At 72.8% G+C, this 27711-nt stretch overlaps 7 protein-coding genes across 8 annotated transcripts; 3 read left to right on the forward strand and 4 right to left on the reverse strand.

Moving 5' to 3' along the window:
* Positions 1 to 413: 413 nt before the first annotated feature.
* TNNC2 (troponin C2, fast skeletal type) lies at positions 414 to 2323 on the reverse strand. Its single transcript, XM_075438564.1, is given in 7 exon segments — positions 414 to 638; positions 738 to 874; positions 946 to 1060; positions 1138 to 1240; positions 1242 to 1282; positions 1392 to 1443; positions 2247 to 2323. Coding segments are annotated over 7 exon segments (492 nt in total). The 5' UTR covers positions 2259 to 2323; the 3' UTR covers positions 414 to 606.
* A 1764-nt stretch (positions 2324 to 4087) lies between these two features.
* On the forward strand, positions 4088 to 6005 carry SNX21 (sorting nexin family member 21). Its single transcript, XM_075438310.1, has 3 exons — positions 4088 to 4565; positions 4905 to 5059; positions 5265 to 6005. The coding sequence occupies exons 1-3, from the start codon at positions 4283 to 4285 to the stop codon at positions 5934 to 5936; spliced, it is 1110 nt and encodes a 369-aa protein (XP_075294425.1). The 5' UTR covers positions 4088 to 4282; the 3' UTR covers positions 5937 to 6005.
* Positions 6006 to 6222: 217 nt separating this feature from the next.
* Positions 6223 to 9945, reverse strand: ACOT8 (acyl-CoA thioesterase 8). The gene is made up of 7 exons (XM_075438309.1): positions 9663 to 9945; positions 8848 to 9151; positions 8632 to 8768; positions 7990 to 8215; positions 7592 to 7749; positions 7030 to 7221; positions 6223 to 6947 (listed from the first exon to the last, which is right to left on the reverse strand). Exons 1-7 carry the CDS (start codon positions 9772 to 9774, stop codon positions 6829 to 6831), a joined length of 1248 nt encoding a protein of 415 aa, XP_075294424.1. The 5' UTR covers positions 9775 to 9945; the 3' UTR covers positions 6223 to 6828.
* Positions 9946 to 11891: 1946 nt separating this feature from the next.
* ZSWIM1 (zinc finger SWIM-type containing 1) lies at positions 11892 to 14343 on the forward strand. Its single transcript, XM_075438488.1, is given in 6 exon segments — positions 11892 to 12167; positions 12272 to 12671; positions 12674 to 12802; positions 12805 to 12930; positions 12933 to 13161; positions 13346 to 14343. Coding segments are annotated over 6 exon segments (1455 nt in total). The 3' UTR covers positions 13641 to 14343.
* A 797-nt stretch (positions 14344 to 15140) lies between these two features.
* Positions 15141 to 17949, reverse strand: NEURL2 (neuralized E3 ubiquitin protein ligase 2). Its single transcript, XM_075438311.1, has 2 exons — positions 17172 to 17949; positions 15141 to 15389 (listed from the first exon to the last, which is right to left on the reverse strand). The coding sequence occupies exons 1-2, from the start codon at positions 17845 to 17847 to the stop codon at positions 15274 to 15276; spliced, it is 792 nt and encodes a 263-aa protein (XP_075294426.1). The 5' UTR covers positions 17848 to 17949; the 3' UTR covers positions 15141 to 15273.
* On the forward strand, positions 16159 to 22166 carry CTSA (cathepsin A). 2 transcript variants are annotated; one of them, XM_075438308.1, is made up of 15 exons: positions 16159 to 16246; positions 18410 to 18567; positions 18645 to 18756; positions 18854 to 18904; positions 19143 to 19229; positions 19311 to 19466; positions 19795 to 19886; positions 20106 to 20190; positions 20307 to 20398; positions 20618 to 20696; positions 20839 to 20987; positions 21059 to 21134; positions 21243 to 21332; positions 21421 to 21522; positions 21654 to 22166. In XM_075438308.1, exons 2-15 carry the CDS (start codon positions 18410 to 18412, stop codon positions 21735 to 21737), a joined length of 1413 nt encoding a protein of 470 aa, XP_075294423.1. In that variant the 5' UTR covers positions 16159 to 16246; the 3' UTR covers positions 21738 to 22166. The 2 variants fall into 2 exon arrangements, with proteins under 2 accessions (XP_075294423.1, XP_075294422.1); XM_075438307.1 differs by lacking the exon at positions 16159 to 16246 and adding an exon at positions 18151 to 18251.
* A 368-nt stretch (positions 22167 to 22534) lies between these two features.
* Positions 22535 to 26776, reverse strand: PLTP (phospholipid transfer protein). The gene is made up of 16 exons (XM_075438898.1): positions 26687 to 26776; positions 25870 to 25984; positions 25578 to 25677; positions 25370 to 25498; positions 25077 to 25232; positions 24853 to 24916; positions 24653 to 24716; positions 24453 to 24544; positions 24141 to 24317; positions 23958 to 24017; positions 23716 to 23877; positions 23446 to 23513; positions 23315 to 23357; positions 23116 to 23179; positions 22953 to 23029; positions 22535 to 22870 (listed from the first exon to the last, which is right to left on the reverse strand). Exons 2-16 carry the CDS (start codon positions 25976 to 25978, stop codon positions 22739 to 22741), a joined length of 1497 nt encoding a protein of 498 aa, XP_075295013.1. The 5' UTR covers positions 25979 to 25984; positions 26687 to 26776; the 3' UTR covers positions 22535 to 22738.
* Between the last annotated feature and the right edge of the window lie 935 nt (positions 26777 to 27711).

Here is a 27711-nt window from a genome sequence, read left to right on the forward strand (position 1 = left end):
CCCCCCACCCTGTCCCAGGGAGTGCGGACCCCCGGCCCTGCCCCCCCAGTCTGGTGGGTCTGCTGCGGCTGCTGTATGTGGGGGGGGGGGCTGGGCAGTGGATAGGGCTCCAGCATCGCCTTCACCCCGCAGGGAGGGGGCTGCTGCCCCCCCCCGAGCCCTTACGGGAGGGACACTGGGGTCCTGGTGTGGGGCAGGCAGTGCCGACCCCCTCCCATGGCCCCCCACCCCAGGGCCCTGCTCCCCCACCTGCCGGTGCCAGCTCTGCGTGGGGACCCCCAGCTCGGCGCCCACCCGCAGCCCTGCACCAGGCACCCACCCAGCCACGTCCCCCCCCCCCCCCCGGGCAGCGGCGCGGGGGCCACGGAGCCACTGTCCCCCCCCATGAACTCCGTGAAGCTCCACGCTGCGGCTCGAGCCTTTCCCCTTTAATGAGGCTCAGGGCGAAGCCGCGCGCGTCGGGCTGGAGGAAGAGCTCGGCCGCCCGCAGCGGGGCCAGAGCGGGGTCCCGGCGCGGGGCAGGGGGCTGGGGGCTGCGGAGCTGCCGCTCGCCGGGCGGCGGAGCGGGGCTGGGCGCAGCAGCCGGCCCGAGGAATGTCTGGTCCCTTACTGCACACCCTCCATCATCTTCAGGAACTCTGCGGGGCGGCGGCACCCTCAGCCCGCGGCCGCCCCGGGTGGGCAGCGCGGTGCCCGGCTGGGGCGGCCGCGGGGCGAGGGCCGGCGCCATCGCTCACCGTCAAAGTCGATGCGGCCGTCGTTGTTCTTGTCCGAGTCCTTCATCAGGTCCTCGATGTCCTCCTCGGTGACGTGCTCGCCGGTGGCCCTCAGGATCTCGCCCAGCTCCTCGATGTCGATGAAGCCGTCGGCGTTCCTGCGGGCGGGCGAGGGGATGCGGCGCTGCTCGGCCCGGGGCGCGGCGGGCAGGCGTCGCCCCCCACTCACCGGTCGAAGATGCGGAAGCAGTTGGCCAGCTCCTCCTCGGACTTGCCCTTGGCGTCCTCTTTCATCTGGCGCACCATCATCACCAGGAACTCCTCGAAGTCGATGGTGCCGCTGCCTGCCGGGAGGAAGCCGAGCGCGGGTCGGGCTGCCTGCCCGGCGCCCGCCGCCCGCCCGCTGCCGCGCGCTGCTCACCGTCCTCGTCCACCTCCTCGATGATGGCGTCCAGCTCCTCCTTGGTAGGGTTCTGGCCCAGCATCCTCATCACCGTCCCCAGCTCCTTGGTGCTGATGTCCCCCGCCGCCGTCCGCGTCAAACATGTCGAAGGCGGCCTTGAACTCTGGGGGGGAGGGGGTCAGGGCCGGGGGGCGCGTGGGAGGGGGCCGCGGCGGCGGGACGGAGCTGGCCCCCGGCCCTGGCCGGGTCTGGCCCCTCTCCCCCATGCTCACCAGCGATCATCTCCTCGCTGAGGAAGGCGCGGGCTTCCGCCTGCTGGTCCGTCTGCGGGGAGAGGGAGCGGGGTCACCCGGCTGCCCGCAGCACGCCCGGGAGCCCCTCGCACGCGGCGGCTGTCACCCAGGAGCCCCTCGCACGGGGCGTCCCGACGGGCGCAGAGCCCCTGCCCAGCTGGAGGACGACGCCGTGCCGGGGTGAGCCGTGCCGCCGTGCTGGGGTGAGCCGTGCCGCCATGCCAGGGCAGCCGCGGCCCCGGGCAGCTGCGAGGGAGGGCGGTGGGCTGTGGGGGGCCGCCTGTCTGGGCCCCCCGCCAGCCGGGGGGGCTGCGTGGGGCAGGGGCCGCAGTCCCCGTGGGCAGCCTTGGCATCCCGGGCACGCAGCGCTATTTTCGGGGTCTCCTTGGCTCCCCTTACAGGGCTCGGCGCGGCCGCGGGCACCTGTCGCCGCGATCGAGTTTCTCCTGGAGGCGCGGGCCGCACGCGGCGCCGGCGGCGATGCCGTCTCGCATGACCCCGCGCTCGGTTTTCAGCCACCCCCTGCCGCCGCCGCCGCCGCGCAGCCCCGAGCTCCGGCCGGGGCTGAGCCAGCGTCCCCGGGTGCCGGTGCCCCTCGGGCAGCCGCGCAGCCCCCCGGGCACAGCCCCCCGCCAGCACCCTGCACCGCGCCGACACCTCCCTGCCCTCACCCACCGCGGTCAGCCCGGCCCCGGGGACCCTCTCCCCGCCGCCATCCGCGGAGCCACCGTGGTCGCCCTGCTGCCCCCCACCTGTGCGGACCCCCGCCCGCGTGGACCCCGCTGCGTCGCGCAGCACGTGGCGTGCGGCACGCGGCAGCGCGGGGGCTCTTACCATTGAGGTCATTTCTGCTGCTTCCCTCCCCGAGGGGTCCCCGCCTCCTGCCGCAGAAGCCCCCAGAAGCTCCTGGGTGCCCCTGGCCCCCCAATTTGTAGCGCGGCGAGCCCCCGGCCGCTGCCCCCCCGGCCCCCGCAGCCTATCAGCGACCCGGCCCCGCGCTGGCAGCGGGCGCGTTTTACCTAATTTAGCCAAAGCGAAATTGGCCGAGGGCTGGGGATCAGACGCGGGGCTGGGGCCGGGGCAGAAATTCAAGCCCTCCGGGGAGGGACACCGGAGCCTTGGGAGGGGGCGGCTCTGCCCCCACCCCCAGCACCCCCCCGCCCAGGGTGGGTCCGCAAGGAGGGGGTCAAAAATAGCACAGGCTCGGAGGGGCCAGCGTCGCCCGGAGCGGGGGGTCAGGGCTGCTCCGCACAGAGCCGCCTGCCCCAGCGCTGCTGGGGACCCCCGGCCCCCCCCACAGCCCTGCCCGGGGCGGGGTCCCCCACCGCAGTGTCCCCTCCCTCACCCCCCGAGACCCCGGGGGCTGCAGCCTCGCCCCGCCACCGGCCCCCTCCCTCCAGCCCCATGTTCTGCTCAGGTGGGACGGGGCAGAGCCGCGTCGCAGCACCCTGCCCCAGACGAGGGGGGAGACCCCGCCGGGGTCCCGGCACGAAGCCCCTGGGGGGGCAGAGCACGTCCCCCTGCACTGGGGACCCCGGCGTGTGGGCACCTGGCACCGAGTTCGGAAAAGGCCCTGAGCAGGGAGAGCGGGAAACGTGCCCGGGCACCTCCTCGAGGGCTCAGCCCTCACGCCCTGCAGCCCACGCCAGCCGCCATGACGGGGCCCGCGGCCTCTGCCCGGGGGTCTCCGTGGGGGCTGCGGCGGGGTCAGCGCCCTGTCCCCAGGGCCCCCGTGTCGGGGACACCCAGGACGTTCCCCGGCTCCTGGTGCTGCCGGACTCCCGCTCCCCGGGTGGGAGCTGGGGATGGCACCAGCACAGCCCCCCGCGCGTCCCACCCTGCCCAGCAGCCGGCGGGGAGGGGCTGGGGAGGCTCCGGGACCCCCCGGGCACTGGGTGCAGAACCCCCCAGACCCGCCCGCACCCAGGGGAGCGCGGGGGTCCCGGTCGGAGCTGGGGCAGGGCGCGGGGCGCTGGGGCAGAGCGATGGCAGCAGCTGGGCCGGTTCCTCGATATTAATAGACGCTCCCAAGAAAGCGGTGAGGGGGGCGCGGGCGCGGTGCTTGGCCTGGCAGGGCGAGGGTGGGGGTGCGTGGCCAGGGCAGGGGGTGCCAGGGCAGCTGGGGACACCCCACAGGGGCTGTGGTACGGGGGGGCAGGGGCCTGGGTGCGGCGTACTGGGACATGGGGTGCTGGGGTACGGGGGTACTGGGGTATGGGGGTACCGGGATATAGGGGTCCTGCAGTACGGAGGTACTGGGGTCCCAGGGTATGGGGGTACTGGGATGTGGGAGTGCCCAGGTATTGGGATGCCAGCGTATCGGGGTACTGGGATATGGGGGTGATGGGGTATAAGGATACTGGGATATGGGGGTACCAGCATATGGGGGTGCGGGGGTAGCAGGGTATTGGGGTACTGGGATATGGGGGTGCCAGGATCTGGGGGTACCGGGATATGGGGGTGCCGGGATCTGGGGGTACCGGGATATGGGGGTGCTGGGATAGCAGGCTTTCGAGGTACTGGCCCATGGGGATGCCGGGATCTGGGGGTACTGGGATCTGGGGGTGCCTGGGTACCAGGACCGCGCAGCGCCCGGCTCCCGCGGCGCCGGGGGGGGGGGGGGGGTCCGGGACGCTGCGGAGCCGGCCCGGGCAGGCGGCACCGGGAGCGCTGCCCGCGGGCCGGGCGGGGGCTGCGGGTGCCCGGGCCGGCCCCGCCGCTGCGATCCGGGTTCCCGGCGGAGGCGGGGCCGCGCGGGGAGGATCCCGGGACGAGCCGCGGCGGAGCGGCCATCGCTCGGCGCCCCTGGCCCGGCCCGCGCCCTGCTCCCGGCCGCGGTGGGCAGCCCCGAACCCCCCCCGCCCGGCGCCATGGCCGCCCGCATCCTGCACCGGCTGCGGGACGCGCTGGGCGGGGGGCGCGGGCGGGATCTGCGGGCGGGGGGCGGCGGGGCCGAGGACTGCCCGGAGAGCTCCGAGCTGGAGGACGACACGGAGGGGCTGTCGACGCGGCTCAGCGGCACCCTGAGCTTCACCAGCCGGGAGGAGGAGGAGGAAGAGCGGGAGGAGGAGGAGGGGGGGGAGGACGGTGCTGGAGAGGAGCTGGGGCAGCCGCCACCGCCGACCGGGGCGGCACCGGGTGCGGAGGACGGAGGCAGGTGCTGGGCCGGGGGGCCGGGGCGGCAGTCCCCTGGGTGGGACCTGGTGGTGGTGGGGTTCACAGAGCCGTCGGGGTGCTGGACCCAGGCACTGGTGGGGTCCTGGAGCCATCAGGGCAGTGGCGGGGTCCCAGAATCATCAGGGTGCTGGACCCAGGCACTGGTGGGGTCCTGGAGCCGTCGGGGCGGCGGCGGGGTCCTGGAGCTGTTGGGGCACCAGACCCAGGCACTGGCGGGGTCCCAGAGCCGTCAGGGCGGTGGCGGGGTCCCGGAGCCGTCGGGGCGGTGCTGGGCCCCATCCCACGGCGGCGGGCTGATGCCGTTCTCCGGCGCAGAGCGGGGCGCGGCGGCGGAGCACCCCGGCAGCGGGCTGCTGACCCGGCAGCTGCAGGAGCTGTGGAGGCGGTCGCGGGGCGGCCTGGCACCGCAGCGGCTGCTCTTCGAGGTCACCAGCGCCAGCGTGGTCAGCGAGCGATCCTCCAAGTACGTGGTGAGTGAGCGCGGCGCGGGCGGGGGCGCGGGGGCCGGTCCTTATTTCTCTCTGTCTCTCCCCGTGCTGCTCGGACGGTGCCGGCGGCTCAGATGAGCCTCAGGTAACTACGGCCGGCGGAACCCGCGCCGCCGCGGCGCAGCCCCTGCCCCCCGCCTGGGCGAGCCCCCGCGGCCCCCGGCCCTGATACCCGCTCCCCCCGCAGCTCTACACCATCTACCTGATCCACTCCGGCCGCTTCGACAAGGCCCCCGCCGCCATCGCCCGGCGCTACTCGGACTTCGAGCGGCTGAACCGCCGGCTGCGCTGCCGCTTCGGCTGCGACATGGCCGGCGTCGCCTTCCCCAGGAAGAGGCTGCGCCGCAACTTCGCCGCCGAGACCATCGCCAAGCGGAGCCGCGCCTTCGAGCAGTTCCTGTCCCACCTGCACTCCATCGCCGAGATCCGCCGCTCGCCCGAGTTCCTCGAGTTCTTCTTCCTGCAGGACCTGCGAGCCGCGCAGCGCCTGACCTGCACCGGCATGTACCGCGAGGCGCTGGCCGCCTGGGCCAACGCCTACCGGCTGCAGGAGCGGCTGGGCGCCGGCGGCTCCGGCCGCTTCCTCCTGACGCTGGCCGGGCTGGCCGTGTGCCACCAGGAGCTGGACGAGCTGGGCGAGGCGCACGGCTGCTGCGAGCAGGCGCTGCGGCTGCTGGAGGCGCAGGGCAGCCACCCGCTGCTGGGCCCCTTCCTGCAGGCCCACGTCCACCTGGCCTGGAAGGTGGGCAAGGACAAGCGGCGCTCGGAGGCCCGGCTGCAGGCCCTGCAGGAGGCTGGGCCGCCCCTGCAGCCGCAGCCCACCCTCAGGGAGTGCCTGGTCAGGGAGCCGCTGGGGTGAGCGCTGCTGCGGGGGGCCGCGAGGGCGATGCCGCGGGTGGGGACGGGGCAGGGGGGCTGCACTCCCCAGGCACCACAGCCCACGCCCGGGAGCTGCCGCGAAAATGCACTGTTGGGTGGTCACTGCGTCCCACGGGGCACCGGGCGCTCACCACCCGCCGGCACTGCCGGAGCGGGGGTCCCGGAGCGGGCGCGACCGGGGCTGGGCCGAGCTGGCACCGCGGGAGGGAGCGGCGGGGATTCTGGCAGGGCCCACGGCTCGGGCCGGGAACTTCCCGTGAAACTCGCACAATAAAAAGGACTTTATTTGATGAAGTCGTGGCAGGAAGAGGAGCAGGGCGCCTGCTGCATCTGTTCAGCTTCGCTTCCCCCGCGGCTCCGCTGCCGGGAAGCCTCGGGCCCCCGCAGCGCGGCGGGCGCTGGCTCGTGCCCCTTCCCCGGTGCCAGCGCTGGGCCCGGCGGTGCCCGGCCCCGGCAAGGAGACGAGCGCGAGCAGAAGCAGCGAGCGACACGAGCGCGGGGGCACGGGGAGGGCAGGGGAAGTGAGAAGGGGAACCGCCGCAGCGGCACTTTCCCCTGCTGCAGGGCAGAGCCCCCCGGCGCTGCCCACCCCCCTGCCAGGACTCCCTCGCGCACACGCAGCAGCGGGGCCCAGGGACAAACGCGAGGGGACGGAGCCCGCCTGTTCACCCGGCGCCTTTATTCGAGGGCAGGCGCAGGGCGGCTGGTTGCTGCGTGGGGTCGCGTGCGGCGCACCGGCCACGTGGGTGCCTCTGCGGGCCCCCAGCCCCGTCCCCGCAGCGCGGGGTCCAGCCCGGGCTCCTTCAGGGCTCCCTCCCACTGCTTGGGGTCCCCCTCGGTGTGCCCCGGCCCCGGCCCGCGGGGTTCCTCCGCTACAGCTTGCTCTGGCTCGGCGTTTGCTCCACCCTGACGACTCCCTCCTGCGCGCAGGTGACAGCCAGGACCCCGTCCCTGCGCCACAGCCGTCCCTGCACCAGGCCCCGGCACCCACCTGCAGAGAGAGCCCGTCAGGCGGCGGCCCACAGCCCCCGCACCCTTTGCCGCGGGTCCCCGGGGACGCCGCAAGGACTCACCAGCCCAGGGGCTCTCGCACTCGTACAGCATCCAGTGGTCCGCTCGGAAGGGCGCGTGGAACCACATGGAATGGTCGAGGGAGACCATGAACTTGACGTCGTACTGCCGGTGCGGGAGCAGGGCCGTGCCCAGGAAGGCGTAGTCGGAGATGTAGGCGGCCACGCAGCAGTGCACCTTCATGTCGGTGTCCCCTGCAAGGCGCCGGCGCTGCCGGGGTGGCCGTGGGACCAGCCCGGCTCCGCAGGGTGAGGCAGAGCCCCAGGGGCAGCCCCCCGAAGGGCAGCCGCCGGCCAAGCAGAGCCCGAGGCTCTTCCAGGCCCGCTGCCCTCGCCGTGGGCCCCGGGGAGAGCCCGCGGCAGCAGCACGGCGCCGGCATCGCTTATGCCCTGGCACCCACAGCTGTTCCAGCCCTGAAACCCCCGGCTTCCCCGCGGGCCTGGGGCACAGGTCCGGACCGCAGCCCGCTCGTCCCGCTCCATCGTCAGCGTGCTCCGCAGCGCGAGCTTGCGCCCGAGCCCCCAGCTCTCGAGGCCACCGGACCACCCTGCAGGCGGGACCCACCTATGTAGCCTCGCGCTCGCACCCAGAAGAGCTGCTTCGGCTCCTGCAGCTCCGAGCAGAAGATGTCCGGCGGGTTCACGGGTTTGATCTCAATCGGCACATCTTCGGCTTGGATCTTATTGAGCTGCTTCCGGTACCGCTCCGCCAGGTCAGGATTCCTGCGGACCAGCGCGGGGACGCGAGGTCAATGCCAGGCAGGCCGGGGGCGCGTCGCGCCGGCAGCCGTCCCGGCCCGGGGCCCCGCGGAGGCAGGAGGGGCACGGCTCCTGCCCTGTCCCGCGCTCTGGAGCGCCGCGGGCGGTCGCCCCAGTCCTCTCCCAGCAGCTTTTGCCCCTGCACCTCCCTGAGCCCCCGCTGCAGAGCAGGGCCCCCCTCCATGCTCCTTCCGCCCCACTCACCGCAGGAACTTCTGGATGAGCTCCTCCTGCGTCAGCAGCTCCTCAGGGGGTGGCACGGCGGGCATGGTGAACTGGTGCTGCACCGGGCTCACCTGGGAGAGCTGGAAGGAGGCCTGGCAGGTGAAGATCGGCTTCCCGTGCTGGATGGCCTTTACGGAACGAACGGAGAAGCTCTTCCCCGTACGGGTCCGCTCCACCTCGTACAGCACCGGCACCTTGGGGTCCCCTGGGACAGGAAAGGGACTTTCTGCCATTGGGCCACCACGCACGGCAGCAGGGACCGAGCACCGGGCCAGGCAGCCTGAGCCCGCTGCGCCCCGAGCTGGCAGCGCCGCCCGCACCCTCTGTGCCGTGCTGGGGGTCCCACTCACCCCCGACCCTCAGACACCGGGTTCACCGCCCGGTCCCGGCCCTGCCACGAGCCTCAGCCCCCCCGAGCCCCGCACCCAAGCCCCTGCCCCAGCCTCTGCAACCGCCTGCCCGCCCCTGCCCTCTTCCCGCTCCGGCCCGACCCCCCTCAGCCCCCCGGCCCCCCGCAGCCCCCCGGTCCCCCCGCAGCCCGGCCCCGGCCCCCCCGCAGCCCCCCGGTCCCTCCTCAGCCCGGCCCCGGCCCACCGCAGCCCCCCGGCCCCCCTCGCCCACCTGCCCGCACGAAGTAGCAGTGCAGCGAGTGGACCTGCTCGTCGCGGCTGACGGCGCGGGCGGCCGCCACCAGCGCCTGCCCCACGATTTGGCCGCCGAAGAGGCGCTGCGTGGCGGGCACCCAGTGGTGCCGGCCCCTGCGGGGAGGAGGCGGCGGCGGTGAGGGCGGCGGCGGCGGCGGGGGGCGGGCGGTCCGGTGCCGGCGGCCCCGCGCACCTGAACAGGTCGAGCTCCAGCCGCTCCAGGTTCAGCACGCTCGTGATCAGCACGCTGCGCAGGTCCCCGGCCGCCGCCGGCCGCTCCGGCTCCGGCCCCGGCCCCGTCCCGCCATCCCCCGGAGCCGCCATCGCCGCCGCCGCCACCCGGAACCGGCGCCAATGACTGCGGCAACATCCGACCGCCGCGCGGCGGAGCAGGAAAAACCGCCCACCCGCGGGGCGGGGACCGCCAGCTGATTGAGCCGCCGAGCCGCCAGTCACCCGGGCGGTGGGTGAAAGCTCCGCGCTGATTGGCTTCCCTCCTGCCAATCGGGAGAGAACTTCTCTGATTGGCCATATCCAGGGCCTGGGCGGTGCCCCCAGCTGGTTTAATACAGGCGGCGGGGGCAGAGGTCCGTCACGGGGCTGTTCCCCGGGGAGCGAAGGTTGCGGGCGCGGGCAGTGGTGCGGGGGTGGGGCTGCACGGGCCGTGGTGCGGGGGGGGGGGCCGGGGGGGTCCCGGGCCGGGCCGTGCCCGCCGTGCCGGCGGGGCCCCGCGTCAGGCGCTCCGAGGATTTCAGGAAGCGCTTCCGCGCCTGCAGGCGGGTGCAGGGCCGAGGCCTCTCGCTACGGCCCGCGGAGCTGCGACCCGTCAGCCGCCGCGACCGCCAGCGCGGCACCGCCGGGGCGCCGGGGGGGGCCGCCCCGCCGCCGCGGCCTGAGGCACGGCCCGCGCCCGGCCCGCTGCTCCCAGGGGCGGGGGGGGCCGGGGGTCCGGGTGCTCCCGGTGCCCCAAAGCAGGGCCCTTCCCCGGGGCCCGGCTCCCGGCCATACCTGGCTCAGTACCGTCCGGCCGTGGCTCCTGCCGGGCTGGTCCCCGCAGCATCGCACACCTGCGGAGGAGCCCGGTGACGGCCCCGCGCGCTGCTCTCGCTGTCTGGGCCATCCTCGCGTCACCCCGGCCGCCGTCGCTGCCCGCTGGTGCCCGGCTGGAGCTCTGCTGCCCAGTGTCTGCGGCGCCGCTCGTCCCGCGCTGCCCTTTGGGCCAGCTGCGCTCTGCCTCTCGTCGCAGAACCCGTGGCTTCGACCTTTGAAGTCGCCCCTCCGGACGCTGCTGGCCGGCTGCAGCTCCTGCCCTCTCCCGCCGCGGCAGCGGGACGCTGAGTGACGGCGCCTGTTGGCGTTCCCCGCTGCCTTCGCCTCGCAGCCACTGGCCGGTTTGCCCCTCGCAGTCCTCGATTCGCAGCTTTCACTTACCTGAGCGGGTCTGGTGACGCCGTCCCGTTTCCATCCCGGTCGGTGGGTCCGCTCCTGTCTGCAGAGCCCATGCAGCGCCGACCCTCCGGCTGCACAACGGCTCCCCTCGCCTGCCGAAAGCAGAGTTTAGTCTCCAGCCGTGGAGCCTTTCCTGCTGCGTTCTAGCCAGCTCCTCCGGACAGAGGAGTTGCAGAAATGCTGCGTGCTGTGAGGGATGAAGACACAAATGCGCAGGTATCAAGTCTGTGCCGACGGCTTTGCTGTTCCTGGAGAGCGGGAGCAGGAGCTGGGGCTGCTCTGCAGTGTCCGGTCATGGCTGCTGTAACTCGGTTCCTTCGTGTCTCCTGCGTTCGAGCGCTCTTACCCCGGGCTGCACGGAGCAGAAAGCCAGCCCGTGTGTCCAACGGGGATGTGTGGGGTTTGTGTGCAAGAAAAGTCAAAGCTGGCCGCGGGCAGCCTCTGCCATGGTCGCTTCCCCCGTTAACGCTCCGTCAGCATTTGCAGGTTTGTGCAGGTGAAGCCTGGCTGCGTCCAGACCCGAAAACACAGCGAGAAAAGAAAGCAGCGGCGTGGCTTGTGGCCGGCGCCCTTCGTGTCACCATACGCAGCGGACACAGACGCAGACTGGCTCGTGATCAGCGAACTGAACAGCGACCGCGTCCGCACAGACCTGGTGTCTTCCCTGACCAGAGCCACCACGGTGACGGCAAGCGCTGCAGCACGTGGCAGCCCCGCAGTGAGACCGCGCAGCGGGTGGGAGTGACCGTGGCGCTGCGGTGACGAGGACTCGCATGGGGCTGCAGGACAACGGGCAGGCGGGGCGCCTGCTCCGTGCAGGGCTCCTGCACTCCCCGAGGCAGCAAAGGAAAACTCCTCGGCGAGGCCGCAAAGAGCTTCTGGAGGGCGGGAGCCTGGGAGTGCGGGGGATGACAGGGTGACCACGAGCCAGCAGCGTGCCCTGGGTGCCAAGAAGGCCAATGGGATCCTGGGGTGCATCACGAGGAGTGTGGGCAGCAGGGCGATGGAGGTGAGGCCCCATCTGGAGTCCCGTGTCCAGTTCTGGGCTCCCCAGTTCAAGAAAGATGAGGAGCTACTGGAGAGAGTCCAGGGGAGGGCTGGGAGGATGAGGAGGGGACTGGAGCATCTCTCCTACGAGGAGAGGCTGAGGGAGCTAGGCTTGTTCAGCCTGGAGAAGAGAAGGCTGCGAGGGGACCTTCGAAATGCCTCTAAATATCTGCAGGGTGGGGGTCAGGAGGACGGGGCCAGACTCTTTCCAGTGGTGCCCAGCGACAGGACAAGGGGCAACAGGCACAAACTGAAGCAGAGGAAGCTCCAGCTGAACAGGAGGAAGAACTTCTTCCCTCTGAGGGTGCCGGAGCCCTGGCCCAGGCTGCCCAGGGAGGCTGTGGAGTCTCCTTCTCTGGAGATATTCCAGCCCTGCCTGGCCGCGGTGCTGTGCAGCCTGCTCTGGGTGACCCTGCTTGGGCAGGGGGTTGGGCTGGGTGACCCACAGAGGGCCCTGCCAACCCTGCCATGCTGGGATTCATGGAGTTCAGCCCCACGCGGCGAACGGTCCGGGCCGCTTTCGCGGACGGACGGGTCCTTCCCTCCCGCCCCGGCCCCGCTGCTGCGCCCGCCCGGTGCCGCCGCGTGCTGCGGCGTCGTGACCGCGCCCGGCCGGCAGAGGGCGCCCGGCGCGGTGATTGGCGGCGCCGCTGGCGGGGCGGTGCACGCCGGGGTCCGTCCCCCGGCGGTGGCAGCCGCGGCCGAGCGTTCCGGGCTCGTCCCGGCGCTGCCGGGGTGGCGATGGCGCAGGCCCCGCCGGTGCCCCAACGGGCGGGGCCGCGTCTGGGCCGGCGGGCGGCCTGGCCCGCAGCTACGGCGCGTTCGGGGCCTTCAGCCCGGCCCTGGCCGCGACCTGGCTGCTCCCGGCCTGCCCCCGGCAGCGCTGCCCGGGCCTTCCCCCCGCCGGGGGGCCGCTCGCTGTCCCCCACCTCCCGGCGGCGGCGGGCCTCGGGCCGCAGGGAGATGCGCGACCCCCTGACGCCGGGCGTGCTGCCCCGGCCCCGCGCTCGCTGGACCGTGCATGGGGACAGGGCCTGGGGCAGAGCGGCGGCCGCTGCGGGGACCCGGGGCCGGTCACCGGGGCTCGGGGTGGGCGGGGGTCAGCGCTGGGCGCTCTCTAGAGAGCGGCATCGCCTCCTGAGCCCGCGCTGCCAAGCGTCTCACACGGAGCCCTGCTGCCGCGGCGGGCTCTGCTCCCCGTCCCGACCGCAGCGCGGCTCGGGGGGCCCCAACACCTGCCCGCCGGCCCCCAACGCCTGCCCGCCGGGCCTCGCCTCCCGCCCCTCCGGTGCCGGGGTCAGCCGTCGCAGCCGCTGCCCGGGGCTCCGCAGCAGCGGCCGGTGCCAGCCTGCCCCGCAGCTGGTGCGCGTCCTGCAGTTGTTCTCCAGAGCCCAGCGGCAGCTCCTCGGCTTCCCGCAGCCCTGCAGCACCAGCCAGGAACCCCCCAGGCTCCCCTCCCCGGAGCGAGCCCGCAGTCCTCGTTAGATCCGTCGTCTCCTGGGGCTAAACTGGAGGCCACAGAAGACCGGGAGGTGACGGCGAGGAGGAGGTCAGCCGAAGGACTGAAGGACGCATCGAGCAGTCTTTGAGCGACGTTTGCACGGAGCCCGCTGCCGGGCTGTGCATGAGCGAGCGGGCGGTGGTTCAGACGTCCCCGTGGGCACCGGGGAGGACGCGCCCAGCGTGCGGGTCCTGGAGGGTGCCCGCAGGGTGGACCTGAAGGGCCTGAGCAGCTGCATGTTCTGCCTCAGCCAGGGCTCCCAGCTGCCCTGCCGGTGCGTCCTGCCGTGCTGGGTCCGGACAGGGAGACCTTGCAGGTGGAGATGCTGGGCAGGCAGCAGCAGAAGGGACGCGATGCCCGGCCGGCTGGGCAAGACAGGTCTGACGGCCTCTTGGAGGTCCTGAAGAGCTCCTGGAACGAGTCAGTGGACAAATCCCTGGTGGTGTCCTTCCTCACGGCGGGGATCAGCCGGCTGCTCGCCCACTGCAGCGGGGAGGAGTGTGAGGGCAGGTACAGCACCCCGCGTGAGCTGGCCGACAGCCGGGTCGGGCCCTGCGTCGAGGGGGAGCCGCGGCAGCGGGCGGGAGCCGAGCTGGCCGCTCCGTCTGCGGCCCTGGGGAGCAGCGGGGCGGGTGCGCAGGAGGCCTACTGGCTGCTCCAGCGCCGTCACAGCTCCCGCCCTGGTTCCCCGCAGGCTGTCACCCTCGGGGCTCGGCGCGGAAGGGGCGGTTTGGGCTCCCCATCTGCCGAGCGAGCGTCGCCCCTCGTGTGGGGCAGCTGCGGAGCCGGGTTGGGAACCCCGGACGGCGCTGTCGGGGTCACCGGCCGCTGACCTGGCCAGCAGGAGATGCGGCTGGCAGCCGGCTGCATGTGGTGCGGCGTGGGAGGTGGCGGAGTCACAACCTGTGACAAAGCTGTTTGCTGTGTGGCCGGCGCCTTCAGGTCCTTCCAGCATCCCGCTGCAACGTGTTGTGCAACAAAGCCAATAACTCGGCTGTGCGTCGCTCGGGAGCTGCGTCCGTCTCTGCGCCCGCTGCGGCCGGCCAGCTTGCTCGGCCCGGTGGGGCCGGGCCCGGTGGGGCAGGGCTGCGGTCAGCGCGTCTCGGCGGCCTCGTCCCGTCGCAGTGCCTGCGGCTGGCGGGGCGAGCCCGGTTGTCGGGAGGCGGCAGAGCCGGAGGGTGGCAACCTCGGCTGCCGGCAGCGCAGTGCGGAGCGGAGGAGTTGTTTGTCTGGTGGCGGCAGCTGCTCCCGATTCCTCGGAAAGGGGAACCCGCCCTCGCCAGCGGCTCCGGCGTGGGGGTCACAGCAGTGCAAACAAAGCTGCGGCGACGGGGAGGGCAGAGGCCCCGAGCACGTGGGGTGGGGGAGGAAAAACACCGAGCAGAGCAAGCGAGCTGCGGCGCTCAGGCGCTGCTCTCCGGCGGGTGAGCTCCCCGGCTGGAGCCCGTCGCGCTGGGACGCGGCCGGGGCCGGCGGAGACCTCGCTCGTTGCTGTGGCGCGGCCGCCATCGGTGTTCTCCCCAAGCTCGTTGACGCTGGGGTTCGGCAGAGGCGCCCGTCGCAGGAGCGGGGCTGCTGCGTGGCTGGGGATTTCCTCCCCACCGAGGGTTTTGTAACATCATCTGATGCTGTCGGACCTCTCTGGCTAAATATAGCGCAGTGTTTCCCCAGACGCCTCGCTGGGCGCTCGGAGCTGCCGTGTCACCTCTCTGTGCTGTGGCAGCGCCCTGGAAGGCTCTGCCGGCCGGACCCCACCGCCCCTCTCCCGGCAGCCCCATGCACTGCGCAGCGCCGACCCTCCCTCCGCTGGCTGCCAGCCCCCCGCCCAGGGAGGGGGCTCTGGGGGGGCCCGGTGCCGGCGAGGCGGGACAGCCAGACCCTGCACCGGGTCGCTGTGACCGGCTGCGTGGCCACGGGCACAGCCTGAGCGAGGGCTGCGGCCAGCGCGGCTGCCTGGGCGCTGCGGGTTCCCTGGGGCGTCCGCCCCGTCGCCCTCCCGCAGGAAATGGCTCGCCCCCGCGCTCGGGGTAAACATCTTGCCCAAGAGCGAAACCGCGGGCCGGGAGGAGCGCCGGCTGTAACTCACCCTCGGCGTGAGCGTCAGGCCGAGCCCTCCTGCGCTCGCTCTCATCCGCCCGGGCGAGCCCCGCGCCAGTCCCGGCCCACGGCCAGCGCGAGCGCAGCGGGGCTGGGGGCCGTGCACGCCGGCCCACGGGCTCAGCGTCGTTCCTCGCTGGAGGGGGGACTGCTCCCACAAGCGGCTGCTGAAGTGTGGGGGGTCCCGGGGGTCCCAGAGCCCACGCCCTCCTGGGACGGGGCTCTTCCCGCCTTGCTGGATGGCAGCTGCCCTGCAGCCCCCCGAGATGCCCCAGCGGGCAGGGGGAGGGCTGGGGACTGAGAGACCCAAACCCTTGGCTCCCTCCTGCTGCGGGCAGCCAGCACCATGCCAGCCCCCCCTCCTGCCGCAGGGCACCCCCAGAAAAGAAACCTTTTGTGGCTGGAAGCGCTTTACTGGGGGGTGAGGGGGCCGTGTGCCTGGGGCCGGAGGGGGTCTGGGGGCGCAGACCCCGCACGGGCAGCCCGGCAGCTGTGGCGCGGGGGCCGGGGCAGCGCCTCGACACCTCACTCGTCTTGGCAGAAGCTCCTCAGCGGCGGGGGCAGGTCCAGGCCGTCGATGGCGAGGCGGTGGACGACGTGCTTCTGGATGACGATCCGGCAGAGGGTCTGCAGGGAGGGGACTGCCGGGACAGAGAGAGGCAGCTGAGCCGGCGAGGCCGGGAGCGCGGCCGTGTGGTGCGGGGCCGCTGGGGCTCCCGAGGCACCACGTGCTGCGTCCGGCTGCGCGGGGAGCGGGCACCGGGCGGGCGCCCAGGGGCCGGGGACGCGGTGCCTTTGCGGCAGCCAGCTCTGAGCCACCGCGCAGGCCCTGCCCGGCTCCTGCTCCTGCGACACGCGCCCTGCGCGGTTCCTCTATCCAGAGCCCCTGGCTCAGCGGCGCGGGCGCAATTAGCTGCGGCCGGCGCTCTCCTCAGGATTTAAACGAGCGCTGACTCAGGCGCAGCCCCTGGGCCTTGGTTCACCCGCTGCCGCGAGAGCCGAACTGGAGGAGAGCACCCCGGGGCGTCGGGGCCGCAGGTGGGACCCGGACGTTCCGCGCACGCAGCCGGCAGGGCCGGTGCTCCGGGGCTCGCGCCGCTGCGGGCAGAGCAGAGCGCTGCCAGCACGCCCGCGCTGCGCCCCGCCGGCTCCCGGCCTTGGGGCTGTGCCGCGTGCCTGGAGCGCTTATCTCGCGCCGGGGCTGGGCGGCGAGCGGCAGATGCCCTTCGCCTCTCCTGCCCGCGCTGCGTCGCCGGCCGCAGCGGCTCAGCTGCTCACTTCTGCTTTTCGCTCCACCAGCCAGACACCGGCCAGCAACCGCACCGTGCCGAGACGGATTTTTAACCCTGCGGAAGTGTTGCAGCAGCCGGCGCGACTGAAATCTTAGCGGCGGGGAGGAAGGCAGATTGTGCCTCCGTAGCGGTGCCTGCGGCAGCGCAGTGCTCGCAGGGACCCACGGCCCGTGGCCGCGGCAGAGGGGCTGCTCTCGCTCCCGGAGGTGAGTGCTGCCGGCACCGGGCCCCCGCCAGCGGCCGGGCACGGCCCCTCCGCAGGCTCCCGCCTCGGGCTCGGCCGGGGGCCCTCCCCGCGCTCTGGGCCGGGGCCTGGTGCCCTCCCGGTTCGGATGGTCCGGCTCGCAGCGGCTGGCAGGGACCACCCGGGTTTCAGCCCTGCAGACAGACCTCACACCGGGGAGAGGCGCTGGCTCCCGGCAGCCGGGGGCAGCCGGTGCCCGGGTGCTAGCTCGCCGCTCACCTAACCCTCGGCATCTGCTGATTTTTCCAGCGTGGTGCTAATTAGTCGTTATTAGCATGACTCCTTGCAAGAGCCAGCGACCAGCAGTGGCCTCCCCGGCCCCTCCCCAGCCGGCCGAGGGACGCCGGACATTGCCCAACCTCCGCTGGCATCACGGCGTCTGCCCAGGGCACCCCGCAGCCGGGCACGTGGCAGGCGCCGGGGCTTGGCGTGCGTGCCGGGGCGGGCGGCGGGCGCAGCCGGATGTTTTGATGCCAAGGCAGGACGCTGCCCGGCTCCGGCTGTGCGGGCCCGTGGGCGAGGCTGGGCACAGCGACGGCTCTGGTCAGGGCGTCCGGCCGGCTGGGGCTGAGTGTGGCACCGCGGGGGCACAGCGCCCGGCCCGGGGCAGCCTGCAGCACCCACCCATCGCTCCGCTCGGGACGGCGGCCGGGCTCGGCTCTGCCCGACCGCCGCGGCTGGGCGCCGGTGCAAGCCCTGTGCGGCAGAGCCTTTGGGGGCAGTGGGGGGGTCTCGCCTGCGCTCTGCCAGGGCCAGGGGCTCTCCTGTGCCCTCTGTCCCACGGGATGCTCTGACGCTCCCGCTGTTGGGCACCGTGGGGTGACCCCGCCAGAGCCCCCCCAGCTCCTGGCCCGCGCAGGCGTCCCCGGGGAGGGGTGGGTACCTACAGCCGTACTCCACCGGGATGACACGGACGCTCTTGGTGGAGGCGAAGACGTCGACCACGGCGTAGAGCGGGCGGGCGGCGGGCAGGCCCCGGGCGCTGGGCCCCATGTCCTCGCCGTTGATGAGGATGTGCATGTCGGCGGTGCCGTCGGGCTGCGGGGCATAGAGCACGCCGATGCGGCTGCGCCGGGCGGTGGCGGGAAGCACGTTCGCCCTGTACAGGTCGTCGAGGATGTGGCTGTAGCGGCTGGGCCGGCTGCGCCCCACCAGCGCGTCGCGGGGGATCCGTGCCTGCCCCACCACCAGGAAGGGCTCCCGGGGGGAGCCCCGCGGCCCCTCCGTGCCCTCGGCCGCCACGCGGTTGTGGTTGCGGGTGATGGCGAACACCCAGCTGTCCCCCATGTTGACCAGGTCCGGCAGCGAGTACTCGGGGACGGCGGCGGCGAGGCCCTGGGGGTCGCGGGCCGTCAGCCCCACGTGCAGGTGCCCGCACCAGCCGGGCTCCTTCTCCTCGATCTCCACGGCGAAGGCCTGCCCGGGCGCCAGCGGCTCCTGGCTGAAGCAGAGCCCGTGGGCGAAGCTCTGCACGCGCGTGGCCCGCGTGCGCGAGGCGTCGAGGCGCACGTTGGCGCCGTGCACGCGGTGGAAGCGCGCGGAGAGCCGGCCCCGCGCCGCCATCGCGCCCGCCGCTATTTTTAACCGGCCCCGTCACGGGGGGGGGGCGGGGCGGGGGCACGCGGCTGCGGGCACGGCCCGGCCGCACCGCCGCTGCCCATCACCTACCCCCCCCCCCCCCCGCGGCGGGAGCGGTGCCCTCCCCGCCCCCCCCCCCCCCCGCCGCGCCCCCCCGCCCGCCGGGGCCGCTCCCCGCCACCCCCCCCGGGGTCTCCCCTTCCCCCCCCCGCGCCGGAGCCGATGCACGTGCGCGCGCGGCCCCGCGGCACGGGGCGGCCGCCCCGGGCGCGCTGATTGGCCGCCGCGCGGCCCCGCCCCCGCTCACGTGATCCGCGGCGGTCATATGGGCGGGCGTCATGTGCCGGTTGGGACCGCCGCCTGCGGGAGCCTCCACGGGAGCGGCCGCGGTCAGCGGGGGGGGGGGCAGGTCGGGCGGGGCTGGGTTGGGGGGCGCGGGGCCGGGGGCAGTGGGGTGGGTGCGGGGCTGCGACGGGGGCAGTGGCGGGACCGCGGCAGTCCCCGCCCCCCCCCGCCGCAGCCCCCCGACCGGCGCCGCCGCCCGCAGATGGGGCCGGTGCTGGCGGTCGCGCTGCTGCTGGGGCTGAGCCGGGCCGCGCCGCCGGAGCACGAGGTGTCGTTCCTGCCGGGGCTGCGCAAGCAGCCCGCCTTCCGCCACTTCTCGGGCTACCTCCGCGCCGCGCCGGGCCGGCGCCTGCACTACTGGTACGCGGGGCCGGGCCGGGCGCTCCGCAGCCGCCGGGCGGGGGCCGGGCCGGGCGCTGACGGGCCGCTGCGCGCAGGTTCGTGGAGGCGCGGAGCAGCCCCGAGAGCAGCCCGCTGGTGCTATGGCTGAACGGCGGCCCCGGCTGCAGCTCCATGGAGGGCTTCCTGAAGGAGCACGGCCCCTTCCTGGTCAGTACCCGCCGCCCGGGCCGGGGGGCTGGGCGGGGACCGCCGCGCCGGGGCCAGCCTGGCCGTGCCCGTGGGTCACCGCCTGCCGCTTCCCCAGATCCAGCCCGACGGGGTCACGCTGGAGTACAACGACTACGCCTGGAACCAGGTGCGGGCGCTGCAGCCCCCCAGCCAGCTCCTCCCGTGGAGCCGAGACCCCCGGGCCCCCCTGCCCCGCGCACCCTCCTTTGACATCCGCTGCCCAGCAGGGCAGGGATGTGCCCCCCCTCCCCGCCCCCAGCACGGCCCTGGGGCTGCACCCGCGAGGCCGGCAGCCCCCAGCCGAGCCGGGGGGGGGGGGCGGGGGGCGTCTCCCCTGCCCTCCAGCTCCGCTGCTGTCCCCACAGATTGCCAACGTGCTCTACCTGGAGTCCCCAGCTGGCGTTGGCTTCTCGTACTCTGACGACAAGAAGTACGCGACCAACGACACGGAGGCGAGTGACCGGGGAGGAGGAGGGTCCCGGCCGGGCGCTGGGGTCCTGCCCTGCTGCCTGACCCCCGCCTCCCGCCCGCAGGTCGCTCACAACAACTACCTGGCGCTGAAGGAGTTCCTCCGGCTCTTCCCTGAGTACTCCCAGAACGATCTCTTCCTCACGGGAGAGAGCTACGGGGGGGTCTACATCCCCACACTGGCGGAGTGGGTGATGCAGGACCCCAGCCTCAACCTGAAGGTGCGCGGCGGGGCTGAGCCGGGGAGCGGAGGGTGCGGCCCAGCCCCGCTGGGCTCTCGGGCGATGCTGGGGTGGGCCCGGCTGCGCAGCCGGCGTGCGCGGCCCTGCGTGGGGCGGCTCTGGCTCCGTGGCCTTTCATCTTCTGGGGTGCTGGCAGTGGCTGCGGGTGGACGTGTCTGTCCCTGCCGTGGGGAGCGTTCTCAGGCACCCCCAGCCCTTCCTGTTCCCTCCGTGGAGTAAACAGTGCCACATCTGCTTCCTGCCTGCCGCCGCGGCCGCCCTGCGGGGAGCTGCCGCACAACAGAGTTGTTTTCTTCTTGCCTTGCAGGGAATCGCTGTGGGAAACGGTCTCTCATCCTACGAGATCAATGACAACTCCCTGGTTTACTTTGCCTATTACCACGGCCTGCTGGGGACCGAGTAAGGGAGGGGGAGCGCTGCCGCTGCGCGAGCAGGACGGGGGGGCCGTGGGATGGGGCCGGCCAGGTCGGCGGCGTGCGGGTCAGGGGAAGCTGCAGGCCTGGCTCGGGCCAGCAGCTGGGCTGTGGCGATGGCCTCGTGTCCTGGGCAGCTCCCACGGGCGCCTGGGGCCACGGCCGCTGGCGTTGTCGCATTGCTGTCCCTGGTCTCTGTCCGCAGGCTGTGGAGGGACTTGCAGGCCTTCTGCTGCTCCCAAGGGAAGTGCAACTTCCATGACAACTCCAACCTGAACTGCACGCTCAAGGTGAGGGGGCCGGAGCCCCCGAGCACCTGCCCAGCACCCACCCGCTGGCTCTGGATGGGCCCACGGTCCCTCGGGCACCCTGCTGAGTCCCAGACCCGTCTTGCGGCTCATTGCAGATGGGGGAGATGATTCAGATCGTAGAGGAGTCCGGCCTCAACATCTACAACCTCTACGCCCCGTGCGATGGCGGCATCCCTGGGAGCGTGAGGTGAGCGTGGCCCCGGGGAGCGCGGGTCGCCCGGCGCTGGCTTGCTTTGCTTTGCAGCGTGCGGGGTCCCAGCTGGCAGAGGGACGTGGTGGGCTGGGCAGGGGTCCCTCGGGGTGGGCGGATCGCGTTTGGCTGCTGTTGAGGACTCCCCCAGGGAGGGCCCTGAGCCCTTGTTCCTCCAGAGCTTTCAGCCTGTCGCCGCGCTCGTTCCGGCTGCAGGTACGAGGGCGACTATCTCATCACACACGACCTGGGCAACTCCTTCATCCGGATGCCGATGAGGTTCTCCTGGCGGCAGGTGAGCCCGGCGCCCACGCCACGGGGCTGCGGCATCGTCTGCCCGGCCAGCCGAGCTGCCTGTAGGCAGGAGCGGGCAGGGAGCGGCTCCCGTGGGTGGCATCGGGTGCTGCAGCGGCAGGGACTCTCCCGACTCTTCCCAGAACCTGTTCCGGATGCCGGTAGCCCGGAATAAGGTCCGGATGGATCCACCCTGCACCAACTCCACGGCCCTCAGCATGTATCTGAACTCTCCGGAGGTGAGGAAGGCTCTCCACATCTCCCCCGACGCGCCGGAGTGGCACGTGTGCAGGTGAGCCAGCTCCGGGCAGGGGGGGACGGTGCAAACCCCGCAGCCGTGTGACGCTGGTGCTTCCTCCGCAGCTTCGAGGTGAACCGCAGCTACAGGCGCCTGTACATGCAGATGAATGAGCAGTACCTGAAGCTGCTCGGAGCCACGGTGCGTGCGGGGAGCCCGCCGGGCCCTGGGACCGGCTCTGCCAAACCGGCCCCCTGCCCCTGTGGGGCTGCGGCCCTGCGCCACGCTCACCCTCCTCCTGCTCTGCAGAAATACCGGATCCTGGTGTACAACGGGGACGTCGACATGGCCTGCAACTTCCTCGGGGATGAGTGGTTTGTGGAGTCCCTGTGCCAGAAGGTAAACGGGCAGGGCTGGGCCAGGCTGGTCACCAGCTCCGGGGGGGCGCGGGCGGCCGTGGCACTGAGGGTGCTGCCGCCGGTCCCAGGTGCAGGTGGCTCGCCGGCCGTGGCTCTACGTGGAAGCAGGCGAGAACCAGATCGGGGGCTTCGTGAAGGAATTCTCCAACATCGCTTTCCTCACGGTGAAGGTAAGGCTGAGGGGCTCCGGGGGCTGGGGCTGCCGGCACGGCGCGGGCGGCTGGGCCGGGCACCGCGGCAGCTGGGGGCTGGAGGCGCTGGCAGGGCCCGGCACTGCCCAGCTGCCGCCTGCGTCCCGCAGGGAGCCGGGCACATGGTGCCCACAGACCGGCCGCTCGCTGCCTTCACCATGTTCAGCCGCTTCATCAAGAACGAGCCTTACTAGGAGCGGGGGGCACCGCCCGGCCCCCCCGCACAGCCCTGCTCCCTGCGCCATGAAGTGTCACCACAGCAGCCGGGGGGGACGGGGCTGCCTGCGGTGGGGGGCTGGGGGGTGGAGCCCCGGGGGCTCTGTCCTTGCTGGTGAGGAGCCGTTGCCCCTGCAGCCACCGCTGCCGCCTCCCATCCGGGCAGCGGCCGCTTCCCCCCCGCCTCCCTCGGCCCCGGCACGCAGGCAGCCCCGGGCGGGCTCCGAGGCAGCCGCCCCTGCCAGGGCAGCGCAGCTCGCGTGGTGGCTGCGGGCAGCTGGGCACGGCGCCCGCAGGGACGCTGCTGCCCCACACCCCACTTACCACAACGCCCACCCCACCGCCCGCTCGCTGCCCGGGGCACGCAGCACGCCCGAGAACTCGCAATAAACTCCCTGAACAAGGTGGTTCTGCTCCTCATTGCCCAGCGCCTCATGCCGCTCTGCTACCCCCCGCTTTGCTTCCCTTTGCTCTGCGAGGAGCACCACTACGCGCTGCGGACCGGGCAGCGGTCCCCCAGAGCTGGGTAGCAGGGGGCTGGCGTCTGTGCCCCCCCTCTGCAGGGGGTCCCTGAGGCCAGGCAGTGAGCCACGCGCCAGAGCAGGCGCCGTGCCGCTGCCCCGAGCCCCTCTGTGGCATTCTGAGCTGCGTCTGCCGGCCGAGCACCTGAGCCGGGAGAGCAGCGCGTCTGTCTCCTCCCCGCTCTCCCCCGTGTGGGCAGCCGTCCGGCCCGGCGCGGGCACGGCCTCCGAGCAACGAGGCCACGGGGGTGGGAGTCGAGTGGTTTATTGGCGTAAGGAGAGGGGGGGCAGCAGGGGTTCCCAGAGCGGCCGTCTCCGCCGTGCTGCCACCCACCAGGGCACGGGCGCCGCGCAGGACGCGCCAGCGGTGCCGGGGACGCTGCTTCCTACCTCCAGCCTGCGGGTCCAGCCTGGGATCGGCCCTCGGTCCGGGGCGAAGGAGGGAGCGGGGAGGAGCGTTAGAGCAGGCGGGGGTCCGCACTGGGCGCTGCAGGCTGGGAGCTGGGGGGGGCAGGCGCCGGGCGGTATTTCTCAATCACCTCCCGCAGCCCCTTGGAGAAGTGGAGATCAGCTCCCACCGTGAGGAATCCCTGGGAAGGGGGAAGAGCATTGGCACAAGGCTGGGGGTGACTGCGCGCTGGGGGCCCAGGCTGTCCCTGTCCCACCACCTACCGCGTGGTTGGTGACCACCTCCCTGGTGAAGTCCATGCCTTCCGGCAGCGGGATCTGCACCCCCTTCTTCGTCCTCTCTGCAGGGAGGGTGAGATGCAGTGAAGCCGGGTCCTGCTGTGCCCGTGCCCCGGGCCCGGCCGGTGTGGGCAGCAGGGGTGCCTACCGTTAATGATGGGCATGATCGTCAGCTGCAGCAGGGTCTTCAGGGGGGCCTGCAGGGAGAACAGCTGGGGGAGAGGGGTGCGGGTGAGCACCGGCAGCAGCTCTGCCTGCACCTAGCTCCGGGGGGGCTAGAAGGGGTGTCCTGTGCCGTGCAGCCCCTCCCCGGGCTGGGGCTGGGGGCTGGCAGGGGCTCTGCTCACCGCGAGCGACTCCAGCGCAGACTGCTTAGAGTAGATGCGAAACCTGCAGGGAGGGAGCAGCCGTGAGTGGCGCGTGGAGGGGACCCTGACCCCCCCACCTCGCAGCTGGTAGGACCCCGTCACGGCCGTACCGTCGCAGGTCCAGCTGCACGCGCAGCGCCTTCCCTTGCAGGAACACCCTGGCGCTCAGCTTTGCTTCCTGGGGGGAGAGGAGCGGCATGGCAGCCCGGCCGTGCCCGTGGCAGCTGGCGGCTGCTCTGGGTCCGCAGGCCCGGCTGTCCCCCTGCTCCGGGACACTGCAGCCCCCGCCGTGGGGCGAGCCACGCTCTTCCCATGTGCGCGGGGGCAGCTGCGTGGGGACCCCCGGCCATGTGCACCCCTCCCGGCCAGCCCCCGCTCACCATGGCCATGCTGGAGAGCTGGACAGCGGGGCGGTCTGGGGGCACCAGCGAGATGTTGAGGAAGGCGGAGACGGAGACGGAGGTGCCCGAGGGCTTGATGGTGCAGCGGGGGGGAGCCGACACCTGCAGCACCAGCCGCAGGGGAGCATCCACGGCAGGGCTCTGGGGAGGGCAGGTGAGCGCAGGCACGGAGCCGGGAGGCCTCCCGCCTGCCTCCCGCCCCAGCCCGGTGCCCCTCTCACCAGCATGAAGATGGTCCCGAAGAAGGTGGCTCTCAGCAAAATCTCCAGGTCCTTGGGCACCTGCCGGGAGGACAAACCACCGGCGGGTAAGCGAGCGGCTGCTGTTGATGGCAGCAGCGCTGCTCCCGGGCTGGCTCCTCCGCAGAGAGCTGCCCGTGCGCAGCGGGGACCGGCGCTGCCCACCTTCTCCCCCTGGAGCTCTATGGCCAGCACGCCCGCCTGGAAGTACGCCTGCATGGCCGAGTCGAAGAAGTACTCGGAGAAGGCGACATAGACCATGCGTTCGGTCTCCTTGATCACCGGCTCCACCGCGTGGTTCTCCAGCTCCTGGTTCTCTCTTGCACGGTAGAAGAACATGCCCTGGGTGAACAGGAGACGTTTCTGCAGCCGCAGCGGCGCCCACCCTGATTGCTCCACGGTGCCCGGCGTGCCGGCTGGCACAGGCGCTCCCACGGGGCCCGGGGCAGGGTCGGCAGGGCAGGACCCCACGCTCACCTTGAAGTCCAGGTCAAGGGTGTCCGTGGAGACAGACGGATCCCGCAGCAGGGAGTAGTCGATCCCGATGTGCTCATCCACGTAGTTCCTCACTGCCAGGGAAGACGTGCTGTCGTGACCAAGCCTGCGGCAGGCCGATGCCCGGCTCTGCCCTCCCAGGGCGCACGGGGCTCGGTCTCTTCCCGCAGGGTGACACTCACCCGGCACCGTGTCCAGCACGGAGTTCAGCAGCACCAGGCTGGCGTGCTCCAGCGAAGGGCAGATCTGCAAGGCAAGGGGCTGGGCTAAGAGGGGAATCATTCCCAGCTCCGGATGAGGACCGGGTGCCTCCTCCGGCCTCCCGCTTCGGGGCCAGGCCAGGCTTCCCCGGGCTCCATCGCCCATCTGCGCTCAGTCATACCTGCTGGCTGAGGAGGAATCGCATCCCTGTGATGATGAAGGTGCTCAGGAACTCGTAGACCTTCCTGCAGGACAAAACAGCAGCTCTGCAGCTGCCTGCCTTCCCCTGCAGCTCCGGCCCCGTGCGAGCGCACAGCCCAGGCCAGGCAAGTCCCGCGGGTGCAGAAAGCGGGGTCGGGGAGCCGGTCACAGGCAGAGCTGGCCCAGCGGAGGGGTCAGGTGTACCTGAGCGTGCCGGAGAAGCCTGCGTGCATTCTGGCAATGGAGGCGTTGCAGGTGATGTTAGAGATCTTCAGGCGCCCAGCCTTGTCCTTGGCCAGCTGCAGCACTGTGTGGATGCGGACGCCATCCGCAGAGGCATTGATGGACCCGATGTCATAGCTGGAAGCAAGGTGGACAGATGAGAGGAGCACGCAGCTCCAGGGCAGGGCAGCGAGGCAGCCGTGGCACCCAGCGGGCACGGCCAAGCCGCAGCTGCGGCCCGGCCGTGGGGCAGGCGGGTGCTTGGGGCAGCTCACAAGAACCAGTAGAGCAGCTGTCTCCGGAAGCGCAGGCTGATGGAGGCGTTGTTGATGTCGAAGACGAGGTGCTGCTGCGGCTGGAAGTGCAGGTCGGAAAACGCCAGCTGCAGGTCCATCACCTTGACCCTGCAGGGGAGGGACGGAGACAGTTGGACGGACAGATGGACGCGGGGAGCCGTGTGTGCAGGCAGCAGGCAGCACTCACTGGCTGATGTTGTAGTGGAACTGCCCCTCCTTCCCATGCAGGTCCGACACCGTGATGTTCTGCAGCTCCTGCTCCACGAAGCGCAGCCCCTCCTGCTTCACTGCAAGGCAAAGTGAGCCTGGGCTGGCCGCAGCCAGGCTGTGCCACCCTGCCAGCAGCACGGCCCCCCAGCCAGCCCCCGGCCCCTCTCCAGCCGCCCCACGTGCAGGCAGCCCCTCACCCAGGGGCAGACCCCAGAGCAGCGTCCCAGCCTGACTCTTACCCGCGCCCCGGGTCCCGCCCGGCCCCTTACCCAGGTCCAGCCCCTTGGAGGTAATCCGGATCTTGCAGCCGGGTGGGCTGTGCGAGGCCGTCACCAGCCAGGGCAGGAGCAGGAGGAGGAGGCGGCTGCCGGCAGCCATCTCTCGCTGGAGGCAGACGGCAGGGTCAGCACGGGCCGGGCTGCCCGGTGGGGTGCACAGGGGGCACCCGGCCGCCCGGGGAGGGAGGTGGCTGCTGCCCAACCTGCTCGCAGCCCCAGGGCACGGCATGGCCCCGAGCTCTGCGTCTCCCCCCAAAACCCCCCCAGTGCTGCACGGGTCCCCATCGGCTGAACCCCCACAGACCAGCCGCCCACAAGGGGCACAGCCCCCACCCTCGGGTGCTGTGCACCCCCCCAGCACAGACCCCGCGGGGTCTCACGTCCCCAGGGAACACTCGCTCCGGCCGGCTCCTGCCAGCCCCAGCAGCGTCCCACCCTGCCCCGAACACACCCAGCTCCCAACGCCGCACGGCGAGGCGCGAGCCCGGCGCGTGCTGCTGCAGCGGGAGCCCGGCACCCCACGGATGGGAGCCCTGCCGGCCCCCCCGGAGCTGCGCTGCCTGCCCACCGCCCTGCGGCTGCGGCGCTGGGACGGGAGCTGGACCCTGCCCACCCAGCAGCCACAGGCACAGCTCCCCGCAAGCCTGTGCAGAAGGCCCTGGGCTCCCCCCACAGCTCTTCCCCCAGTTCCCTGCAAGGCAGAGGACGGGGGACCCTCCCGCCCGGGCCCGAGCCGCCGTGCTTCCCCGAGACTGCGCACGGGCCCGGGGGCTCGCCCACACAACGCCGGCTCAGTTCGGGTACTTACAGTGGGGCTTGTCCTCGGCTCCCCTGGCGTGGGGAAGCTGAATCACGTGAAGGGAGGGAGGGAAGGAGAACAGCAGCAGCTCCAGGAGTTTCTTCTGAGCTGGCTGAGGTTCCCCCGTCTTTATATATCCCACCAGCTGCCACTCCTTGCAAGCCCACAGCTGGGAGGAGACAGCGGGACGGGGAGGATGCAGGTCTGTGGGACGCTGCACCCGGCTGCCTGCCAGCACAGGCAGACCCAGCGGGCTGCTCAGGCAGGCAGCGTTCCTCGCCCACCGCACGCACGGCTCCCCGCGTCCCGCTCGCACAGCCACGCACCGCGGCCGGGGCTCCCCCTGCAGCGCTCAGCCCTGCGAGGGGCACGCGAGCAAACGGGGTCCCCGGGGTTCGTCAGATCGGGGCAGCCCCCCCAGTCTGCACAGTGAAGCCTCCACTGGTGCCAGGCTCCCCCCACCGCCCTCTGCCAGCTCCAGCCCTGCCCGGCGGGGTCTGCGCTGGGGCCGGAGCCCAACACAGGCCCCGTGGCCCCGGGCCGGGGATGCCAGCGAGGCTGGGTCGTGCCCATCTGCAACGTGAGCCCCGGGCAGGGAAGGCGCCGAGGCTGCTGGATCCTCAGCGCAGCTCCGGCAGCCGCTGCCCAGGCCCGGCACGAGCGGGGCAGCTCGGGAGCTGCAGGACAGGGCTCCACCCGGACTGCCCAGCTTGTTGCCAGCAGCCTGGCAGGGCCCAGGGCTCGCTGCACGCTGAGGGGTGCTGCCGAAGCAGCCCCAGCAGCACCCATGCTGGCACCCCGCTCCATCCACCCCTGCCAGCACCGTCACAGAGGGGACAGGCAGCTCCCCAGCACCCCGAGGGTGCAGCTGAGGGCTCCCCTGCCCTCACCCCCCTTCAGCCACTTGAGCCTGCACGAGGCTTCACGCTGAGCCCCCGCAGAGCCCCGCTCCCCCAGCCGAGCAATGCGGGACTGGTCTGAGCCGGCACCGTGCACTCCGGGCGATTATCGGTGCTGCAGGGCAGCAGAGCCGG

This window comes from Opisthocomus hoazin, chromosome 18 (genome assembly GCF_030867145.1).
Source record: "Opisthocomus hoazin isolate bOpiHoa1 chromosome 18, bOpiHoa1.hap1, whole genome shotgun sequence".
NCBI lineage: Eukaryota > Metazoa > Chordata > Aves > Opisthocomiformes > Opisthocomidae > Opisthocomus > Opisthocomus hoazin.

Bases quoted from the DNA above. Each gene is read 5' to 3' on its own strand.
- SNX21 (XM_075438310.1), top strand. From the start codon at position 4,283: ATGGCCGCCCGCATCCTGCACCGGCTGCGGGACGCGCTGGGCGGGGGG. The intron at 4,566-4,904 runs GCAGGTGCTGGG...TCTCCGGCGCAG, and splicing joins ACCGGGTGCGGAGGACGGAG to AGCGGGGCGCGGCGGCGGAG. The intron at 5,060-5,264 runs GTGAGTGAGCGC...CTCCCCCCGCAG, and splicing joins AGCGATCCTCCAAGTACGTG to CTCTACACCATCTACCTGAT.
- ACOT8 (XM_075438309.1), bottom strand. From the start codon at position 9,774: ATGGCCCAGACAGCGAGAGCAGCGCGCGGGGCCGTCACCGGGCTCCTC. The intron at 8,216-8,631 runs GTGGGCGAGGGG...TTCCTGTCCCAG, and splicing joins CTGCTACTTCGTGCGGGCAG to GGGACCCCAAGGTGCCGGTG. The intron at 6,948-7,029 runs GTGAGTCCTTGC...CTCTCTCTGCAG, and splicing joins GTGCGAGAGCCCCTGGGCTG to GTGGGTGCCGGGGCCTGGTG.
- NEURL2 (XM_075438311.1), bottom strand. From the start codon at position 17,847: ATGGCGGCGCGGGGCCGGCTCTCCGCGCGCTTCCACCGCGTGCACGGC. The intron at 15,390-17,171 runs GTAGGTACCCAC...CTGTCCCGGCAG, and splicing joins CATCCCGGTGGAGTACGGCT to TCCCCTCCCTGCAGACCCTC.
- CTSA (XM_075438307.1), top strand. From the start codon at position 18,201: ATGTGCCGGTTGGGACCGCCGCCTGCGGGAGCCTCCACGGGAGCGGCC. The intron at 19,467-19,794 runs GTGCGCGGCGGG...CTTGCCTTGCAG, and splicing joins ACCCCAGCCTCAACCTGAAG to GGAATCGCTGTGGGAAACGG. The intron at 20,191-20,306 runs GTGAGGGGGCCG...GGCTCATTGCAG, and splicing joins ACCTGAACTGCACGCTCAAG to ATGGGGGAGATGATTCAGAT.
- PLTP (XM_075438898.1), bottom strand. From the start codon at position 25,978: ATGGCTGCCGGCAGCCGCCTCCTCCTCCTGCTCCTGCCCTGGCTGGTG. The intron at 24,717-24,852 runs GTATGACTGAGC...CTTGCCTTGCAG, and splicing joins GATTCCTCCTCAGCCAGCAG to ATCTGCCCTTCGCTGGAGCA. The intron at 22,871-22,952 runs GTAGGTGGTGGG...CCCCCTTCCCAG, and splicing joins AGGTGGTCACCAACCACGCG to GGATTCCTCACGGTGGGAGC.